Source organism: Nannospalax galili, unplaced genomic scaffold (assembly GCF_000622305.1).
Source record: "Nannospalax galili isolate Female #2095 unplaced genomic scaffold, S.galili_v1.0 scaffold644, whole genome shotgun sequence".
Taxonomy (NCBI): Eukaryota; Metazoa; Chordata; class Mammalia; order Rodentia; family Spalacidae; genus Nannospalax; species Nannospalax galili.
In genome coordinates, this window is record NW_008351473.1 from 242,045 (window position 1) to 263,707 (window position 21,663).

At 47.5% G+C, this 21,663-nt stretch overlaps 2 protein-coding genes across 6 annotated transcripts in view; one reads left to right on the top strand and one right to left on the bottom strand.

Annotated features, from left to right (window-relative positions):
- The window catches only part of Trim50 (tripartite motif containing 50), a 16,966-nt gene extending 14,125 nt beyond the window's left edge, over positions 1-2,841 (bottom strand). The window contains exon 1 of one of the 2 annotated variants that reach the window (XM_008848372.1): positions 2,440-2,841. In XM_008848372.1, the coding sequence (XP_008846594.1) occupies positions 2,440-2,838 (399 nt within the window). In that variant the 5' untranslated portion in view covers positions 2,839-2,841. The remainder of the gene's footprint in view (positions 1-2,439) is intronic. The other variant, XM_008848373.1, reaches the window with a different exon arrangement.
- Positions 2,842-6,402: 3,561 nt separating this feature from the next.
- Fkbp6 (FKBP prolyl isomerase 6) lies at positions 6,403-20,281 on the top strand. Of its 4 annotated transcripts, none has more exons than XM_029553686.1 (8): positions 6,403-6,459; positions 6,630-6,747; positions 8,443-8,532; positions 11,721-11,923; positions 13,208-13,327; positions 15,081-15,278; positions 16,028-16,137; positions 20,191-20,281. In XM_029553686.1, the coding sequence occupies exons 1-8, from the start codon at positions 6,403-6,405 to the stop codon at positions 20,279-20,281; spliced, it is 987 nt and encodes a 328-aa protein (XP_029409546.1). The 4 variants fall into 4 exon arrangements, with proteins under 4 accessions (XP_029409546.1, XP_029409549.1, XP_029409547.1 ...); XM_029553687.1 differs by lacking the exon at positions 6,403-6,459 and adding an exon at positions 6,498-6,554; XM_029553689.1 differs by lacking the exon at positions 13,208-13,327.
- Positions 20,282-21,663: the final 1,382 nt, after the last annotated feature.

Below are 21,663 nucleotides of genomic sequence, written 5' to 3' on the forward strand. Positions count from 1 at the left end.
TTTCTTTCTTTCTTTCTTTCTTTCTTTCTTTCTTTCTTTCTTTCTTTCTTTCTTTTTGGTGCTGCGAATGAAACCCAGGGCCTGGCACATGCTAGGTGGTAACCGAGCCACACCCCAGCCCCTCACTGGGGGACTCTAGGCAGGTGCTCTACCATTGAGCCACACTCCCAGCCCCTCAGAGAGGGATTCTAGGCAGGTGCTCTACCATTGAGCCACACTCCCAGCCCCTCACAGAGGGATTCTAGGCAGGTGCTCTATCACTGAGCCACACCCCAGCCCCTCACTGGGGGATTCTAGGCAGGTGCTCTACCACTGAGCCACACTCCCAGCCCCTCACTGGGGGACTCTAGGCAGGGACTCTATTACTGACCCATATTCCCAGCCTTATATGTATGATATTGGATTAGGTTCTTCTTTTCTTTGCGTCTTGGTTTTAAACACAATAGAATTGTTTTACCTAGTAAATGAAAATGTATTAATGAAACTGCTTGACAAACCTCAGATCATGTAACAACCTTAGATAGCTTCCTCCCCCTGCCCCCCGCTTCCTCCTCTTCCTCTTTCTGGACAGGTTCTTACTCTATCCCAGACTGGCCTAGCACTCTAGATCTTTCTGCCTCAGCCACCCAACTGCAAGGATTACAGGTATGAGCCACTATACCTAGCTTGGTATCACTACACTTCATCTTAAATGTTGATCTGGGGATGGCCACACAGCTCAGCGGGTAAAAGTGCTTGCCACCAAGCCTAAGGACCTGAATTGAATCCCTAGGACCCACATTGTAGGAGCTCCCCACATGCACCATAGCATGCGTACACACATATGTGTATAAGACATGTAAGTAAATAAACAAGTACAGTAATTGGCAAAATTTTAAAAAATGTTGATCTGCTCATCTGGGATAACAGTTCATGGACTGAGGAATTCACTGATTCAACAAGTATACTGTGAGAATTTACCACCTGCCAGCTAAGGCTGTAGACTCTTCCCTCATGCTCCTGAAATCCTAAGCTTAGGAGCTCTCAAGAAATAAATCAGGAGTAGGGCATGGTGGTGCATGCCTTTAATCCCAGCACTCGGGAGGCAGAGGCAGGCGGCTCTCTGTGAGTTTGAGACCAGTCTGGTCTCCACAGTGAGTTCCAGGCCAGCTACAGGGAGACCCTGCTTCCAAAACAGAAACAAATCAGGGCCAGTGAGATGGCTCAGCAGGTAGAGGCACTTGTGCTATGCCTAAAGACTGAGTTCAGTCCTAAAACCCATATGGTGGAAGGAGAGAACCAACTCCTGAAAGTTGTCCTCTGACCTCCACACATGTGCCCTCCCCTAAATAAATAAATGAATAAAAATGCAAAGAGAAAGAAATCAAGGTGGTGAATGCCTATAATCTCAGCACACTGGGGAGGCTGAAGCAGGAAGATTGAGAATTCAAGGTTAGTCTGTGCTGCATAGTTCAAGTTCAGTGCCAGCCTGAACTAACTACCTGTCTCAAAAAATGATCCCAAGGACTGGAGAGATTGCTCAGTCATTAAAAGCACTGGCTGCTCTTGCAGAGGACCCAGGTTCAGTTCCCAGCACCCACATGGCAACTAACAACTGTCCATAACTTTAGTTCCAGGGGATCCAACACCTGTCCCTGAGGACATTGCACACATGTGGTACACCTACATACATATAAGCAAAACACTCATACACTTAAAAATAAATAAAATAATAATCCTAGCACTTGGGAGGCAGAGGCAGGCAGATCTCTGTGAGTTCAAGGCCAGCCTGATCTACATAGTGAGTTCCAGGCTAACCAGAACTAAATAGTGAGACCCTGTCTCAAGACAAAAACAAAACCAAAATACCAAAACAACAACAACAACAATCACACAGAACCCAAAGGAAAGCTGTTGATGTGGCTCAGTTGTACAGGGCTAGCTTAGGCTATCCACTAAGCCTTGGATTCGATCTGAAACATCATAAGCAAAACAAAACAAAACAAACCTAGGGTGTAACTAAAAGAAAAGTCTGACAAATGACATCAGAGGGCTCCCTCTCCGCCCTTCCTGTGGCTACAATTCCCAGCACCTGGTTTAAACAACTGCACTGCTCAAAACCAATGCATAGGGCCAGAGAGATGGCTCAGCTGGTTAAGATGCTTGCCACCAAGCCTGAGGACCTAAATTCAATCCCTGAAACCCACATGGAAGAAGAAAACTGGTTCCCAAAAGTTGTCCTTTGATCTCCACGTGGCAGTCACACATACGCAAATAAACGTAAAAAACAATGCATGCATACATGTATGCATGCTTCCAAGGCCGAGTTGGAAAGAAATGGAAGCCTGGTTGCAGCGGTAGTCTTTCTACCAAGTGATGGCGCAACAGTGCATAAGAGAGTTGCCACTGCGCTGCCCTTCGCTCCGCTCCTCCCCACTGTAGCCCACCTGCCCTCTGCACCTTCATGCGACTGTAGACCGTGGAGACCGGTGTGACTTGGTGGTTTTGGTGGGAGCCCAGCAAGCCACACAGACCGCAGATGAGCTCCTGGTCTTTCTCGCAGAAAAGGCTGAGAGGGTTTCGGTGGTGCACGCAGACGGTGGGCTCTGTGTCGTCCGGGAGCCGAAGGGCATCGATCACCCGAGCCAGGGAGACGTTAGGAGGGGAGCTGCTGCCGTCTACCGCCTGGCGACACACCGGGCAGCGCAGGTCCGAGTCCAGGTGGCAGGACAGGGAGAACAGGCAGTCCTTGCAGTAGGAGTGGCCGCACTGTAGCATCAGGGGCTCTCTGAAGACCTCCAAGCAAATGGGACACCGCAGCTGGTCCTGCAGCTCAGGCACGCTCACCCGCCAAGCCATGCATGCAGCACCAGCTGCAACACAGAAGTCAGGATGGGGACTCCCTCACTCTGTCGCCCCTGCCCACCGCCCCCCAACCCAAGGACCGCAGGGAACTTAGGGAGAAGGATGCCAGCCCTGGATACCCATCCCAACCTGGTGTGACCTTAAGCCTCAGTTTTCCCAACTGGACTTGAATGGAGGGAAAAAGGTCTTTAGGGAAGTTGGGTGGGTAAATGCAGAGGGGTGTGGCTCCAAGTGCTTGCCTAGCAATATGTGAGGCCCTGGGTTCAATCCCCAGAAATGTCACATGGAGATAGTCTCCCCTTTAAAAAAAGTTCTTTTGGGCTGGAGAGACGGCTCAGTGGTTAAGAACACTGACTGTTCTTGCAGAAGACCCGGGTTCAAATCCCAGCACCCACATGGCAGCTAACAACTGTCCCGTAACTTCAGTTCCAGGACAGCCTCTTCTGTCCTCCACGGGCATTGCACGACACGGGTGCACTTACATGCAGGCATAACATTCATACACATAAAAATAAAAATACTAAAATATTTTTTAAATTTTTTTCTTTTTAGAAATTATTTATGTGTGTGAGTGTTTTGCCTGCACGTTTCTAAGTGCTCTCATATCATGCAATGCCTGCAGAGGCCAGAAGAAGATGTCATAGCCCCTGGAACTGGAGTTACAGACACCTGTGAGTCACCATGTGGGTGCTGGGAACCAAACCTGGGTCCTCTCTTAATCATGGAGCCATCTCTTCAGCTTTCTTTTAGTATTAGAGATTAAACCCAGAGCCCTGGAGTAAGGCAAGTATTCTACCACTGAGGTGCATCCTGTCTTCTTTTCAATTTTATTTTGAGACAGGGTCTCACTAAATTGTCCTGAGTAACAGTTGATAGCTTAGGCAGCCTAGAGGTTCAGCAGAGCCCCAACTTCAGGGATTGTGTTTCAAGGGGGAGGCTCCCTGAGTCCCAGAAATACACACCGTCTACCAGACAATCTTTTTCAAATTTAATTTTTAATTATTTATTGTATTTTGTGTGTACTATGCCTGTATGTAAGTGCACTATGTGTGTGCAGGGCCCAGAGAGGCCAGAAAAGGGTGTCAGATCCCATGGAATTGGAGTTACAGGTGGTTGTTTGCTGCCATGTGGGTGCTGGGAACTGAACCTGGCTTCTCTGCAAGAACAGCCAGTGCTCTTAACCACTGAGCCATCTCACTATTTTTTTTGAGACAGGGTCTCAGTAGCCCTTGAACTTTCTACATAACCAAGAATGCCCTTGAACTGATGTTCCTGCCTCTACTTGAGATTATAAAGCTGGGGATGCCGGGAATTACGGGTGTGCAGTACCACACTCACTTTATACAGTGCTGGGGGTGGAACCCAGGGCCTTAAGCGAGCTTAGCAAACATTCTACCCACTGAGCTGCACAGCTTTAAGAGTAAAGTGCTTTGTCCCAGAACAGTAAAGTGCTATCCCCCACCCCCTGACCCCCGCAACCCCTGGCCCAAAAGTCTGGGATGGGGAAAAGATCTGTCCTCACCTCTTGCCTACTCCTTTATGAAAACAGGAACAGAAAGAGGAGGAACCCCAGACTGAAGTCCTAGCAGATCCAGAGAAGATTGTATTTACCTGATCTCTTGTGATCCACTGGGCCTCCCAGGAGGGCCTCAAGCCAGCATCTCTGGTCACACAGCCTTTCCTTCCTCACAGAAAGAGCCAGCAGACACACAGACCTGGGGCACCCAGGTAGACCCCCATTCCACTGCCCAGTCTCCGCCCCTTCTCTCCTCCCCTTTCCCAGCAACACCTGTGTCCTCAAGGTCACCCAGAATCAGGTGGAAAGTGGGTCACATCACGGGACTGAGGCGGCAAGCCTCTGCTGGTCCCTTCTGATAACCTATTCAGATTATGGGCTTGCCCAGAATGGGAGAGGCAGGACAAACTCCATCCTTAGCAACCAGACCCAAACGGAAACAGACTATGCTAAGATATGCTGCTTTCTGAACAACCCCCCCAGAGAATTTTAAAGACATTATTTATTTAGATTTTTTTCCTTTTTTCTTGCAAGTTTTTGTTTGAGGGGAGCAACCGTAAAAACACTGCTAGGCTGGGTGTGGTGGCGCACTCCAGGACAGCTGGGGCTACACGGAGACCCTGTCTCAAAAAAAAAAAAACAAAAAAAAAAACACTGCTTATTTATGTTTGTCAATTGAGGTATAACTTAAGGAAGGGAACAAATCTCTTTTAAATTTATATATTTTTTTATTTTATTTGTATGAATGTTTTGACTGCCTGTATATAAATGCATCCGTGTTGTACAGTGTCTGTAGAGACAAGAGGGCGTCAGATATCCTGGAACCTGGGTCCAGAGCAGTAAGTGCTCTTAACTGCAGAGTCATACATAGCTCCAGCCCCAAGATCATGCAATACAGGATAGCAAATTTGAAGCCAGCCAGGGCTGCCTAAGACCCTGTCTCAAAAACAAAACATCAAGTCATTGTCCTGGTTCATATCCATGAGGGCTGTTTTTGTTTCTTTAGGTTTTTGTTTTCTTTGCCTTGCTAAGGATAGAACCAGGGCCATATGCATGCCAGGAAAGCACTCTACTGACATCAGACTCTTTTCACTCAATATTACTAAATTATGAACCTTAAAAACACTGGGTTGGAAGCCAGGTGTGGTGGCCTACGCCTTTAATCCCAGCACTCGGGAGGCAGAGGTAGGCGAATCTCTGTGAGTTCAAGGCCAGCCTGGTCTACATAGTGAGTTCCAGGACAGCTGGGGCCACAGGGAGACCTTGTCTCAAAAAGACAAAAAAAAAAAAATTGGGTAGGGGACATGGCTCAGCAGAACACCTGTCTAAAATCCCCTAAGAGAGGGGCTAGGAGCGGGGCTCAGTGGTAGAGCACCTACCTAGAATCCTCCAGCGAGGAGCAGGATGACTCAGTGATTACCTCATATTGCCTAAATTCAATTCCAAGTACACAAAAATGTTGAACTCTTTAAAACCTTTGTTTTCTTACTTGTATTTTGTGCATTTAAGTGTTTGGCCTATATGTGAGTGTACCATGTGTGCACACTATGTATGTATATCGTGTGTGCAATGCCCTGGGAGGCTAAAGGAGGGTCCAGAGCCTCTGGAACTGAGTTGCAGACGGTTGTAAGCCACCATATGGGGGCTGGGAATCTGGGTCCTGACCCCTGAGCCATCGCTCCAGGCCCAAGTTATTGAACTTCCAACCGTGTTATTGAACCCTGAGGTTAGAAGCAGGTGTTGCCGTAAGCCGCTAACTCTGGGGTAAGGACTTCTGCCCCTGATGCCGTCCCGACAACAACGCAGAAACCAAGAGAAAGAGCTCTCGACCTGCCTCGGCCCCATCATGCTTTGTGTGCAGCAACACCCCCGTCACGTGCCCCATCATGCTTTGCACGTCCTGTCACGTGCACCCTCCAGCAAATCCCTGTAGTGTGCGAACATGCTCCCAGGCACGTGCATTGCGCCTGCGCCTGCGCAGCACGTGCGTGCGCCCGGTGTCTGAGGTTGTTTGTGGAAGGCGGTTGTCGTTTTAAGACGCCATGAGCGTCTTTTCGCGCCTCAGGAACGGAATCCCACCGTCGCGAGACGACTGCCAGGTAGGAAGTGGGGAGTATGGAGAGGGTGGGGCACAGCCATGGGCGGCAGCGCGCGTGGACAGAGAGCCCTGGACTCGGACGACATCCCGAGCCAGGTGAGGGCGGGACGACCCCAGGGAGGCCCAGCATGGCGGAGCCAGTCGCTGAGGCCTGTGGTTTCTCTTCCTCAGTCTCCCTACGAGCGTCTGAGTCAGAGGATGCTGGACATTTCTGGGGACCGTGGCGTGCTGAAGAATGTCATCCGAGAGGGAGCCGGAGATCCCGTGACCCCCGACGCCTCGGTGCTGGGTATGGGGGCCGTCGTAGTCCTCAGAAAACGAGGGGCGACGTTTGGTGTTTGAAACGGGCTCATGTAGTCCAGGCTGGCCTCTAACTTATTAGGAACCTGAGGATGACCTTGTGAGTCTCCTGTTCTGAGTGTTAGGATGACACGTGTGTAGCTAGCATGTGTGAACTATGTGGTGCTGGGGATGGAGCCTAGGGCCTCAGATGTGCTAGGCAAGCACTGGCACTGCCTGAGCTGCATTCTCAGCCTGGGGTGTTTGTTTTGAGACAGGAGCCCACTGTTTAACCCAGCTGGCCTGGAACTTGGTATGTAGACCAGACTGACCTCTCAGGCTGCCTCTGCCTCTCCAGACCTGAGAGTAAACCATGGGTTTTGGGACTTTTTTGTTGTTGCTGTTTGTCGGTAGGTTTTGGGTTTGTTTTTAAATATATTTTATGTGTATTCAGTGTACTGCCTGCATGTGTGTTAAGTGCACCCTTGTGCAGTACCCACGAAGGTCAGAAGAGGGCTTTGGATTCCCAAGAACTGGAGTTGTGGAGGGTTGTTAGGTGCCATGTGAGTGCTGGGAATTGAACCCCAGTCCTCTGCAATAGCAGACAGTGCTGTTAACCTCTGAGCCATCTCTCCAGTCTGGGTTTGTTTTTTGAGACAGTCTTCACTGTGTAGCCCTGGCTGACCTGTAACTCTATGTAGCCCAGGCTGGCCTCCCTCTCAGAGTGATCCACTTGTCTCTGTTTCCCAAGTGCTGGGATTAAAGGCATGCTCTGCCAGCCCGGACTTTTTGACAAGGTTTCCCCGAGGTATCCCAGCCCAGCCTCAAACTGGCAGTTATCCTACCACAACCTCCTGAGAGGGGTGACAGATGGGTTGCTCATGAAAGCCTGAGGATTTTAAAGATTTATTTCTATTTCATCTCTGTGAGTACTTCGCTTGCATGGATATAAGTGCACCATGTGTGTACAGTGCCAGCAGAGGCCAGAAGAGGAGACAGAATCTCTGAGAACTGCATTTATGGTCCTCAGCCAGCATGTGGATGCCGGGTACTAAACCTGGGTCCTCTGCAACAGTAGCTAGTGCTCTTAACTGCTGAGCCACCTCTACAGAGCCTTGTTTGGTTTTTTGAGAGAGCCTCCTTATGTATCCCAGGCCAGCCAGAGGCTGACAGTCCTCTCACCTCAGCATGCTGAGAGTTGGGATAACAAATGGGTACCACCATGCCAGCCTGAAGGCTTTAAAGAGAAAAACGGGCTCCCTACTCCCCATTACCTGATGTTACTATGAACAGTGAACTAAAGCACATTAGCAGAGCTCCTGAACCTCTGGGCTCCAGAGAAGGCACTCAAAAACACTGGAAGAGTCTTTTCCATGGGCAGAGAGCAAGGCAGCTTAAAGTTTCTCTGTCTCTCTCTCTCTCTCTGTCTCTTGCTCTCTCTTGCTCTCTCCTCTTTCTTCTCTCTTCTTTCTTTTCTTGTCCCTCTAGACAGGGTCTCATATTCCAGACTGGCCTAGAAGTCACTATATAGCTGAAACTGATCTTGACCTTCTGGCCTTTCTGCCTCCTCCTCCCAAGTGCTGAGATTGTAGGCCTGCCCCACCACACCCAGCTAATAGCATGTTTCCCTAGTGATACTGGTCCAGTGTCTCCCGGGCTGCCTGCACTTTTTTTCTCACGCTCTCATGCCTATTCTCTGCCCTAGTGAAATATTCTGGATACTTGGAGCACATGGACAAGCCCTTCGACTCTAATTGCTTTAGGAAAACGCCTAGGCTGATGAAACTTGGAGAAGGTAAAGTCACATAAGGAAAAGAAGGGGTGGTCTGGGCTGCACAGGGGACCCATTAGGACGGTGAAAGTGTCCAATGTATAGGTTCTTAGAGTTGAATATCTGATGCTGAGTTTATGTAAGCACCTGGTTGTCACTTTTCTCCTTGAGACTTAGATATATTTGCGAGATAGCCTACCCAGCAATGGTAGCCTTGCAGTCTGACATGCCTACTGAGCATCTTTTTTCTATGATTTTATTTATTTATTCATTTATTGGTTTTGAGACAAGGTATCCCTGTAACTTGCTATGTAGATCAGACTGGCCTTGATCTCATAGAGATCTGCCTGCCTCTGCCTCCCCTGTACTGGGACTAAAGGGTGCACCACCAGCTTGGCACTTTGGGTTTTTTTTATTACAATTTTATGGGGGTGGCATGCCATGAAATGTGTGTGATCAGAAGAAAACTCCCACAACTCAGTTCTCTCCTTCTACTGTGTGGGTCCCAGGGATCAAACTCAGATTGCCAAGCTTGGCAGTAAGTGCCTTTATCAGATGAATATCGTTACCCAAGGGCCTCTTTTTTTATAAATTTATTTTTATTCTGTGTGTATGAGTGTTTTGCCTACATAGCTGTGTGCAGTGCCCAAGGAGGCCAGAAGAAGGTATCAGATACCCTGGAACTGGAGTTATGACTGATTGTTAGCCTCTATGTGGGTGCTGAGAACCAAACCCAGCCAGTACTCTTAACCACTGACCCATTTCTCCAGCCCCTTCTTTTTTTTCCTGTCTGTTTTTTTCTTTTTTGAGACAGGGTTTCACAATGTAGCCCTGGTTGGACTGGAACTCGCTGTGTAGACCAAACTGGCCTCAAAACTCATGGAGATCCTCGTACCTCTGCCTCCCAAGTGCTGGGATTACAGGCAAGCACAACCATGCCTTGCCCTTTTTTTTTAAAGATGTTCTATTTGTAGGGCTGGAGAGATGGCTCAGTGGTTAAGAGCACTGACTGCTCTTGCAGAGGACCTGGGTTCGATTCCCAGCAGCCACATGGCAGCTACAAACCATCCTTAACTCCAGTTCCCGGGGAATCCGAAGTCCTCTTCTGACTGCCGTGGCATTGCACGACGGATGCACTCACATACATGCAGGCAATACACTCATACACATAAAATAAAAATAATAAATAAAATAGTTTTTAAAAAGATGTTCTATTTGTGTATACATATACATATGTATACATGCATGTGAGGGCAGGTGCCTGAGGAGGCCAGAAGATGGTGTTGGATCCTCTGGTGCTGGGCCTGTAAGTCACCTAACCTGAATGCTGGAAACTGAGCTTGGGTCTTCTTAAAGAGCAGTAAGCACTCGAGCCCCAGGGCATCTTTTTTCTTAATCTACTGTGCAGCCCACACTGTCCTGACTTCAAGAGCCTCCCGCCTCAGCCTCTCAAGTCTAAGATGACGAGCATGAGTCATGCACTGGGCACTTCTTTGTGCATTTGTGAGATAAACATGTATTGAATGCTTGGTTGAATGTATTTCACTAGCATGCACGGTGAAATAAGGCACTGTAGGGGTTGAAAGATGGGTCAGCAGTTGAGTGCTTGCTGCTTTTCCAGAAGACTGCATTTCAGATTCTACCCATATCAGACAGCTCACAACCACCTGATCTGGTACTTTTTCTGGCTTCCATGGGCCTCCTGCAGACACACAAAAATTGTGAAAAGTAGGCCAGGTGTAGTGGCACATGCCTTTAATCTCAGCACTCAGGAGGCAGAGGTAGGTAGATCTCTGGGTGTTCAAGATCAGCCTGGTCTAAGTAGCAAGTTCCAGGCCACCCAGGGCTATACAGTGAGACCCTGTCTCAAGAAAATAAAAATAAAAAATAGGACTGGAAAGATGGCTCAGTCCTGAAGAGCATTTGCTGCTCTTGTAAAGGACCTGGGTTTGGCTTCCAGCATCCACACAATGATTCACAATCACCTGTACCTCTAGTTAGAGGAGATCTGATGCCCTCTTCTGGCCTCCAGGGCCACTGTAGGCATGTGGTGCACATACATACTTGTGAGTACTCACAAATAAATTTTTTTTAATTAAAATTTTTTTCATTTTATGTGTATGCATGTGTTGCCTGCATGTAGGTCAGTGCACCCGTGTCATGCAGTGCCCACAGAAGTCAGAAGAGGCTGTCGGATCCCCTGGGACTGGAGTTACGGACAGTTGTTAGCCACCATGTGCGTGCTGGGATTCGAACCCAGGTCTTCTGCAAGAACAACCAGTGTTCTTAACTGCTGAGCCATCTCTCCAGCCCTGAACTAAATTTTTTGAAATAAGAGAGGCTAGAGAGGACTGGAGAGATGGCCCAGTGGTTAGGAGCACTTGCTACTATTGTAGAGGATCCAGGTTTGATTTCCAGAACTCCTATGGTGATTCCCAGCCACTTATAACTAACTACAGTCCAGAGGATACAATGTCTTCCTCTAGTCTCCATGGATACCTACACACATATGGTGAATATAAACTCCCACAGGTGCACACCCAAAAATTTTTAAAGTGGGTGGTCTAGAGAGATGGCTCCACAGTTAAGAATACTTACTTGCTGCTCTTCCATAGGTTCCAGATTTGGTTTCCAGCACCTATGTGGCAGCTAACAACCATCTTCTGACCTCCAAGAGCACTGCCCACATGTGTTGTATTACGTACATGCAGGCAAAACACTCATGTACATAAAAATCTTTCTAAAAATCTTTTTATGATTTTTTTATTTGGTTTTTATGTGTACAAGTGTATTTCCTGAATGTATGTAAGTGCATGCCCACAGAGGTCAGAAGAGGAAATTAGGAAGGTTGGAGTTAAGGTTGTTAGCCACCATGTGGATGTTGGGAATCAAATCCGGGTCCTCTGCAAGAGCAGTCAGTGCTCTGAACCATCTCTCCATCCCATAAAAGTTAATCTTAAATTATTTTTTAAAGATTTCAGTTAGGGTAGAGCTCAGGCACTGGGGAGCCTTGAAGAAAGAAGGGACCTATGGAGCTTGGGAAAGCCTGGGGCTAGCAAGGCAATGGAAGCAAGCCAGAGCAGAGGCAAGAGAACTTTGTAGAAGGCTTGGGTTAGCGTGTGGAAGTGCTTGAGCTTGGAGTTGGGAGAAACTTGCGGCTTTGCCTAGGATGCTGGATGAACTTTGATCAAAGTCTCTGTGCTTTCTTCCAGATATTACACTCTGCGGCATGGAGCTGGGCCTTCTGAGCATGCGCAAAGGGGAGCTGGCCAGATTTCTGTTCAGACCAACCTATGCTTATGGCACCCTGGGCTGTCCTCCTCTTATCCCCCCAAATGCCACTGTCTTGTTTGAAATCGAACTGCTTGACTTCCTCGACTCTGCTGAGTCAGACAAATTTTGTGCACTCTCAGCTGTGAGTCCAAGAACCTAGAATTGCCAGAACTTTGCACAGGGAGGGATGGATTTCTGTTTGGGGTGGTGTCTTAGATAGCCTCCCCTGGGTTCTGCCCAAGTCTCCTGTGAGATGTGGTGGAAGATTGTGCCCCACTAGCTACCCTTGCCTATCTGAGGTAAAAACATGCTGAGTAGGATGAGGTATGGATTGATTGTGCATTAGCTGTTTGAGCTAACTATTCATTCACCCTTTGCCTAGTTCTCTGTACAAGACAGTGACTGCTTTTCAGCAAATTAGATATTGATAACTCTTAATGAAGGTGACTGGGGGCTGGAGATGTGTATCAGTGATAGAAAGCCTCCCTAGAATCCCTAGTGAGGGACTGAGGGCATGGCCCAGTGGTAGACCACCTGCCTAGAGTCCCCTAGTGAGGAACTGGGGACATGACTCAGTAGTAGAGCACCTGCCTAGAATCCCCAGTGAGGGACTAGAGGTGTGGGTCAGCAGTAGAGACTTAGCATTAAAAGCCCTAGGTTCCATCCCCAGCCCTGTAGAAACAAACTAGGGTGATTGTATAAATTGTGGTCCCTCTTAGACCCTTTGAGAATTGAAAGAGGTTTTTAACAGGAGAGGGTATCCAGGACATCAGGTATAAAGTGGGGCACTCAGGAAAACTGAGATACAGAAGTTAAGTCTTTTATGCAGCCTTTTACTTCCCCCATCCCATCGAAGCAGAGCTAGTGATCCTGTCAGCAGGCACTCACAGTGCTGATCACATCCTCACCTACTGGTTGCACATGTGGCTACAGATACCCATCCATTCCAGAGTCTGCTTCTCCATATGATTCAGTACCCTCTACACTAAGCTGTCAGCATCCCAAGTGAGGGTCTCACCTTTCCCACATCCTTCTATTGAGCAGAGGCTCTTGCGCTTGCCTGGGGTTCTGATTTAGGGGCTCTTGATGGGGTTCTTTCCGAGATTCTGATATGAAGCCAGTGTAGCAGCATGAGACCTGAGCAAACTAGGCCCTGCCAAATGTTAAGTCATTGATCATGGGCTGGGCAGGTTCCCTCCATGTGTTACTCTGAACACTGCTGCTTCAGGCTGCTTCTCAGCCTCTGATTACTGCTGTACTCTGTAGAAGGGACCATTCATAATTTCTACCTGTGTGTCCCCTGTTGGGACTCAGATGGGCTTTACCCACACAGACCCTGAACAGAAGTTGATGGTGGGAGAGGGCAGTATTGACAACTATAACAGGGCTTTCATTATGCCTCCCTGCTCTTGACTTTGGTCTTCAGGAGCAGCAAGAACAGTTCCCTCTTCAGAAGATCCTCAAGGTGGCTACGACAGAAAGGGAGTTTGGCAACTATCTTTTCCACCAGAATCGCTTCTGTGATGCCAAAGTGAGATACAAGCGGGTAAGAACACTGCGTATGTAAGTGTAGCTCCAGAAGCTTCCCTTACTCCCTTACTTTGTAGCTCTAGCTGGCCTAGAACTTGCTATGTAGACCAAGCTGGCCTTGAACTCTGCCTCCTGAGTGCTGGGATTGACAACCCCCCCCCAAAAAAATATTAAACTAGATAAGGTTGTGTGTGCCTGTAGCACAGCACTGTGGGGAGCAGAGACAAGAGGATCACTGGGCCTTGCAGCCTAGCTCCAGGTTCAGGGAATAGGGTGGAGAATGATAGAACAGGGCACACCTGATATTGTCCACATAAAATAGAAACTGCCAGGTGTGGCAATGCAAAAGGTAGGGAGAGGAAGATACCTGGGGCTCGCTAACCAGGTAGCCTAGCCTATGTGAACTTCAGTCCAGTGAGAGACCCTGTCTCAAAAAACAAGGTGAACAGTGCCTGAGGAATAACACCTGACATGGTCTGGCATCCATACCCACTTGTATATACACATCCTCATACATGTACCTACACAAGCACACACATAACCACAAAAAAAGTTTATTAGGGGCTGGAGAGATGGCTCGGTGGTTAAGAGTACTAATTGCTCTTACAGAGGACCCGGGTTTGATTCCCAGCACCCAAATGGCAGCTAACAGCCATCTGTAACTCCAGTTTCAGGGAAATCTAATGCCTTCTGACCTCCGCAGGCATTACACGACATGGGTGCACTTACACACATGCAGGCAATACACTCATACACATAAAATAAAAATATTTTTAAAAATAAAGTTTATTAATTTAAAAAAAATCTCAGCATTAGGTCCCCCACCAACTGATTTTTCCAGCCCATTTGCCATCTGTGGGATTTCCTGTCCCTCTGACAGTGGGGACTAGTGTTACTCTGTGGGGCAGTTAGTCTCAGCAGGCTTGGGAGTTTGCTGCTGGCCCCATGTATTTTGCTTGTGTTGATGCCTGACCACAGGCCTGTAGGACAAGCAGGAGATGGACAGAGTCCTGGTTCAGCATGCAGACATTTCTGTATGCCCATTAACAACATTCCACCCTCCCAGTCCTGTCAGGAGCCTCTTTGGATACATTTTTCCAGAAAATAGGCCTCCTGGACTGGGGATACTGCTCAGTTGGTAGAGTGTTTGCCTGGCATGCAGGAAGCCCTGAGTTTCATCCCTAGCCCCACATAAACCAGGTGTAGTGGAGCACACCTGTAATCCCTGTACTTGGAGGCAGGAGGACCAGAAGTTGAAGATCATCCTCAGCTGTGTAGTGAGTTTGAGTCCAGCTTGGACTAAATGTGACCCTGTCTCAAAAAGAAAATAGCTCTCCTTGTTCCTGAGGTGATAGTCCTCTGGACATAGGTCAAAGAAAGGAACACTGGGGCTGGTTCCCTTGGTTCAGTCCAGCCTGTTCCCTCTAGTCTGTCAGCTCCCAGGCCACTCTGAGCTGTGAACCAGCCCCATCTTTGCCGCTGCTATTCTTTGTGTGCTGCTTTATTAGTTTGCTCCTTTGCTTAGACCTTGTGGGAAAATACTTCCTTTTTTCCTGGCCAGTCAAAAGAGGGTAGAGGATACACATTGTCTCCCTCACTCAGCCAGAAGTTCTGCATGCCTCCTGTTTAGAAAACTGTTTTTTTATATATCAGTCTTGTGTCCTTGCTGAATGCCTTTCTTAGATTTGATAGTTTTGTGTGGTTTCTTTAGAGTTTTTCATATGTAGGACTGTTAAGTCCTGACCCTCCACCTTCCCTCCTCTCCTCAGGCCTTAAAGCTGCTCCACCGGCGGCGCTTGGTGCTTTCTGAGGAACAACACCTGGTGGAGGCCGCCAAACTTCTAGTCCTCCTTAACCTGTCCTTTGTGTACCTGAAACTAGACCGACCTGCCATGGCCCTGCGCTATGGCGAGCAGGCTCTGCTCATTGACCAGAGAAATGCCAAGGCCCTCTTCAGGTGTGGACAGGTGAGTTGGAGGGTAGGCACCCAAGAGAAGCAGCAGCAGAGGCTGGGAAGATAGAATGTGCTTGCCCCACACAAGAGGACCTGAGTTCACTCCCCAGGACCCAGGGTGCATTTATAAATCCCAGCACTGTGGAAGCAGAGACAGATGGATCCTTGGAGTTCATTGGGCAGCCAACCTGGTCTAATTAGGGAGCCCCAGATCACAGTGAGAGACCCTAACTTTAAAAGGTAGATGGGGGCTACAGAGATGGCTCAGCAGTTAAGAGCACTTGGTTCTCTTCCAGAGGACCTGAATTCAGTGCCTAACACCCGTGTCAGGCAGCTCACAACCACCTGTAACTCCATCAGATTGATCTGATGCCCTTTTCTGGTCTCCCTGGGTACTGTACTCACATGACATACATTCACACAGACACAGTCACATAAATAAGAATGAAAAAATAAATCTTAAAGAAAGTGTGGATAAGCTGGGTGTGGTGGCACATGCCTATAGTCCCAGCACTTGGGAGGCAGAGGCAGGCGGATCTCTGTGAGTTCAAGTCCAGCCTGGTCTACATAGTTCCAGGACAGCTGGGGCTACAGGGAGACCCTGCTTCAAAAAGACAAAAAAGTGTGGATAACTTCTGAGAATACCAGAGGTTGACCTCTGGCTTCCACACATTTACACATGTGTGCACACAGATACACAGAATGAAAACTGTAGGGCTCACAGGCACTACCAAGTCTTCTAAGGCTTGTCCTTCTCCACAGGCTTGCCTCCTCCTAACCGAGTATGAGCAGGCCCGTGATTTCCTAGTGAGAGCACAGAAGGAGCAGCCCTGCAACCAGGACATCAATAAGGAGCTGAAGAAGCTGTCCAGGTGAGAGCCAGTCCACAAGTGTGGCCAGAGGCACCTGCGTGGAGGGCAGGCTGGCAGTGCTTCCCTGAGCTGCCTCTGGCAGCCACCCACACCCCCATGCTCATTACCCTAAAATGGCAGTTACTGATAGGGCAAGAGACAGGCTGTGAAGCTTCATTTCTAAGTGCCACACCCCTTCCTGTTGTGTGACTCTGCATATCAGCACCCCCTAGAAAGGTGAACCCACATGACTCCTTTGTGTGAACCTGTGTGGCCATATAGTTTGGATGATAGCCTTGGGTGCCTTTCCTCAGGTACCATCCACCATTTTTTTCTTTTCTTAAAAAAAATAATTGAGAATTTCCTACATGCATATAAGCTGTTTTGATCAAATCCATGCCCACTCCCTCCCCTCCAACTCCTTCCATATCTCCCCATCACTTTTTTCTGATAACTTCATGTTCTCTTTCTTTTCTTTTTTTATAGGGCTTTTTTGCTACTCTAACATTCCCCCCTCTGAAGAGGTAACCCTAAAATCTTTTAAGAATTAGATACAAGCTCCCAAATACTTTCAATATTTTTGGCCTTTGGAATGGAGTATGTTGCTAAGAGGCCCAAGGACACTGTGACTTTTAGCCAAGAAACTGGCTACTTTACTTTGGGGTCTTTTTACCCTAACTGCCTAGCCAGTTCCTACCTCCTATTCTTATCACACCATCCTCTGAATAGGTTACCCACCTTGCAGATAGGGAATTTTTTTTGTGTGTGTGTGAAGGAGAAGTAAAGGCAAGAGTAATTAGCATTACAAGTTCTAGACAGGGAACTAGAAAAAAGTCAGAATGGGAATTTTCAAATGTTCATGTAAGAGTCCATTGGAATTTCTTGACAGGGGCGTCCAGAAGCATCCCATTATTGGGTTCCTCCTCATTTTTCTTTTGTCTTCCAAGCCTGGACTCAAGAGTGATGGATTCAGAATTTGCTTTCAGGTTTTTTTGTTTGTTTGTTTTGGTCTTTTTGAGACAGGGTCTCCCTGTAGCCCCAGCTGTCCTGGAACTCACTGTGTAGACCAGGCTGGCCTTGAACTCACAGAGATCCGCCTGCCTCTCCCTCCCAAGTGCTGGGATTAAAGACATGCACCACCACACCTGGCTGCTTTCAGGTATTTTGATAACTGTTGGAGTGGTTAGAATCAGTGTCACTTCCCTCTCAAAGGCTTCACCACGTGGAGGTAGGATCCAGGCACTCTCAGGCAGTCCCCTGTGTTCTCAGCCCCTATGCCAGAGGGAGGCCAGAGCCCAGCACTCTCAGGCATTCTGCCACTACACCGATCCATATACCATTTTTTTCATGACAGGGTCTCTCACTGGCCTGGAGCTTACCAGTTAGTCTAGGCTGGCTAGCCAGTGAGCCCCAAGGATCCTCCTGTCTCTGCCTCTCCAGTGCTTGGATTACAGACACATACCACCCATTGTGCCCTTCTTTTTACATGGATGCAGGGGATCCAAACTCAGGTCTTCATGCTTTTCCACATGAGCTATCCTTAAAAAGAGCCTTGTGCAAACGAGGCATGGTCATCCACTTCAGTAGTCCCAGACCTTGGGATATAGAGGCAAGAAGATCACAAGTTCTGGGTATAGAGTAACGCTGTTTCTCAAAAAACAAAGGGACTGGAGAGATGGCTCAGTGGTTATGAACACTGGCTGCCTTTGCAGAGGACCTGGGTTTGATTTCTAGCACCACATGGCAGCTAACAACCATCTGTTCCAGTCCCAAGGAATCTAATGCCCTCTTCTGACCTCTGTGGGCATTGCATGACATGGGTGCACCTTTGTACATGAAAGCAACACATTCATACACATAAAATAAAAATAATAAGTAAAATATTTTTAAACCCCAAATATAAGGCTGGCAAGATGGCTCAGAGGGTAAAGGAGCTTGCCACCAAGCCTGACAACCTGAGTTCTGATCCCTGGGACCCACATGGTGGAAAGAGAGAACTGACCTTCCTCAGGTTGTCTTTTGTCTTTTGCACATGGAATGTGTGTACACATGCATGTGCATACACACATCCTAAATACATAAATGTTTAAGAAATGTTTTAACTCCCCCTGTAAATAAAGAGGGTCCCTTGCTTCAAACTCTGCCTGTTCCTACCACCTGAGATGCACTGTTCCCTGTAGGTCCTGTTGGACCCCAGATGGACTGGTCCTATGTGATCCACTCAAGTGAGGAGGGTACTAGTATTTTAGAAATGTAATTTTTTCAGGGCTATTGAGATAGCCCAGCAATAAAAGCTCTTACTGTCAAGCTTGACAGCCTGAGTTCAATCCTCAGACCCACATGGTGAAAGAAGAAAGCCAAATCCAGCAAATTGTCCTTTGACCCATGCTTGAGCCCACATGCATGCATACATGAATAATTTTTAAAAAGGAAAAACAGCTTTATTTTTAAACTTTTAAAAATATTTTTATTTTATGTGTATGAGTATATTGCATGCGTATGTGTAAGTACACCTGTGTCATGCATTGCAGAGGTCAGAAAAGGGTATCAGATCACCTGGAACTGGAGTCACAGACAGCCGCCATGTGGGTGCTGGGAATTGAACCTAGGTCCTCTGCAAAAGCAGTCACTGCACCCAACCACTGAGCCATCTCTTCAGCCCCTATATTTTTAAACCATTTTTTTTTGGTCTATTTGAGACAGGGTCTCTCTGTAACCCCAGCTGGTCTGGAACTCACTATGTAGACCAGGCTGTCCTTGAACTCATAGAAATCCACCTGCCTCTGCCTCTTGAGTGTTGGGATTAAAGGTGCCTGACTTCCTATTTTTTTAACTTTTTAATTTTATCTGCATGAGTGTTTTGCCTACATGTAAGTGCAGCTATGCATGTAATGCCCCCAAAGAGGTCAAAAGAGGGCATTGGATCACCTGGAAATGTATTTACAAATGGTTGTGGGCCATCATGTAGGTGCTAGGAATCAAACATGGGTCCTTTGCAAGAGCAGCCAGTGCTCTTAACTTCTGAGCCATTTCTCCAGCCTGAGAACAGAAAGCTTTTCTAAAATAGAAATTACCAGGTATGGTGGTGTGCACCTTTAATCCAGCACTGTGGAGGCAGAGGCAGGCAGATCTCTAAGGTTGAGGCCAGCCTGTTCTGTATAGCAGCTTCAGTCTAATCATAGACCCTGCCTCAAAAAAAATAAAATAAAATAAAAATAGCCAGGCATGGTGGCACACGCCTTTAATCCCAGCATTTGGGAGGCAGAGGCAGGCAGATCTCTGTGAGTTCAAGGCCAGCCTGGTCTACATAGTGAGTTCCAGGACAGCTGGGGCTACAGGGAGACCCTGTTTCAAAAAAAAAAAAAAACGTAGAGCTGGATATGGTAGTACACACCTTTAATTCAAGCAGGTTGGATCTCTGTGAGATAGAGGCCAGCCTGGTCTACATAGTGAGTTCTAGGCCAGCTGGGCTATAGGGAGACCCTGCCTCAAAAAGACCAGAGAGAGAGAGAAAGAAATGTCTACTTTTCTAGTCAGAATACCTAACTAGAACTCCTTGGTTTTTTTTTTTTTTTTATTTTATCATGCTGCTGAGGTCTCTGTGTAGTGTGTATCACTAACATTTGGGTACAGTCAACACATTTCTGGCTTATTAGTTTCCCAAGAGCTTCCTTTCTGGTTTGTAAAAGTCCCCTCTCAGGTTAGATACTAAATTTTGGGATCTAAATTTTGGGATTTCTTCTTAGCAAGAAATTTCTCTAAATGAGTCTTTAGACCACTCAGTTTTGAGAGGTCATTTGGCAGGACTTGGCCCGAGTGAGCCCACTGACCTTTCAAAGGGAAGGCTTCAGTTCAGCCTTCCCAGCTGCCATCTTCCCAAGTGGTGGCCTTGTGTCCAGTGGCTTCCTGAACTGGATTAGGAGCCTTGCCTGTCTCTGTCCCTCCTGTTCACCCTTCCCCCTCCTCTCTGGTTAAGTTCTGCTGAGTTTTCAGTGGCTCTGAACCTGAGCAGAGAATTCCAGCCACTAGATGTCACCTCCTACAAACACATACAGCCTGCCTTTCTGTCCACAGCTACTACAAGAACTACATGGACAGAGAGCGAGAGATGTATCACCGGATGTTCGCTCCTTGTGAGAAAGGCTCCTCTGTGGGAAGAAACTGAAGGTAATGGCAGGCCTGGGAGAACATGAAGGGATGTGGGTTCTGCCCACTGGGGAAGACTGTTCTCCTCAGCCCTCAGTGACTCACTGGGTACTGAGGAGAGCAAATAGTACAGCTACAGGACAAAACACTGTGGGGCTGGCTCCCACAGAGGAGGTCACTGGAGAAGATGATGTGGAGGCTAAGTTTACATTTGAGAGGACTTGAGCTTTCTTTCTCCTTCTGGAATCTTTTTAAATATTTTACTTTTATTTTATGTGTATGAGTGTTTTGAATTGCCTGCATATATGTAAGCTCACTGGTGTCGTGCAGTGCCTGCAGGGGTTAGAAAAGGGCATCAGATGTCCCCGAAACTAGAGTTACAGATGATTGTTAGCTACCATGTAGGTGCTGGGGTTTGAACCTGGGTCCTCTGCAAGAGCAGCCAGTGGTCTTAACTGCTTCAGTCCCTAGAAACTTTTTTTTTTAAAGATTTATTTATTTGTGTGTGTGTGCATGCCAGAAAGAGACCAGAAGAGGGTGTCAGATCAGATCTGGAATTGGAGTAACAGTTATTAGTTGCCATGTGGGTGCTGGGAATGGAACCTGAGTCCTCTACAAAAACAGCCAGTGCTCATAACTGCTGAGCCATCTCTCCAGGCCTCCTAAAGACTTTTTTTTCATACCTTACAGAATTAAACTCTCCTTGAAATCACTTGGAAGTGAAGCAGTGAATAAAGTCATTAGTGTGACAATTTAGATATGCTTAAAAGAGAATTGAGAATTTTTTGTCTTTTTGAGATAGGGTCTCTCTGTGACTCCAACTGGTCTGGAACTCACTATGTGCACCAGGCTGGTCTCAATATCACAGAAATTCACCTGCCTTTGCCTCTCAAGTGCTGGGGTTAAAGGTGTGTACTACCAAGCCCAAGTTTCTCTTTTTTTTTCCTGTGTTTTATTTATTTTTTGAGATGATCTAGCATAGTCCAGTCCAATAAGCCAACCTTGAGCTCACTATGTAACTGAGAATGACCTTAAACATCTGAACTTTCTGCCTCCATCTCATGTTCCTAAGACAGGGTTGGCCACCACACCTGGTTTATGCAGTACTTGGGATCAAACCTAGGGCTTTGTGTGTTGTGCCAGGCAAGCACTGTTTTGTTTCATGGGTTTTTTTTTTTTTTTTTTTTTTTGGTCTTTTTGAGACAGGGTCTCCTTGTAGCTCCAGCTTCCTGGAACTCACTCTGTAAACCAGGCTGGCCTCGAACTCACAGAGGATCTGCCTGCCTCTGCCTCCTGAGTGCTGAGACTAAAGGTGTGCGCCACCACACCCGGCTTTGTTTTGTTTTTAATTGTGTGGCTGTGTGTGGATATATGCATGGGAGTGCAGTGCCTGTAGAGACC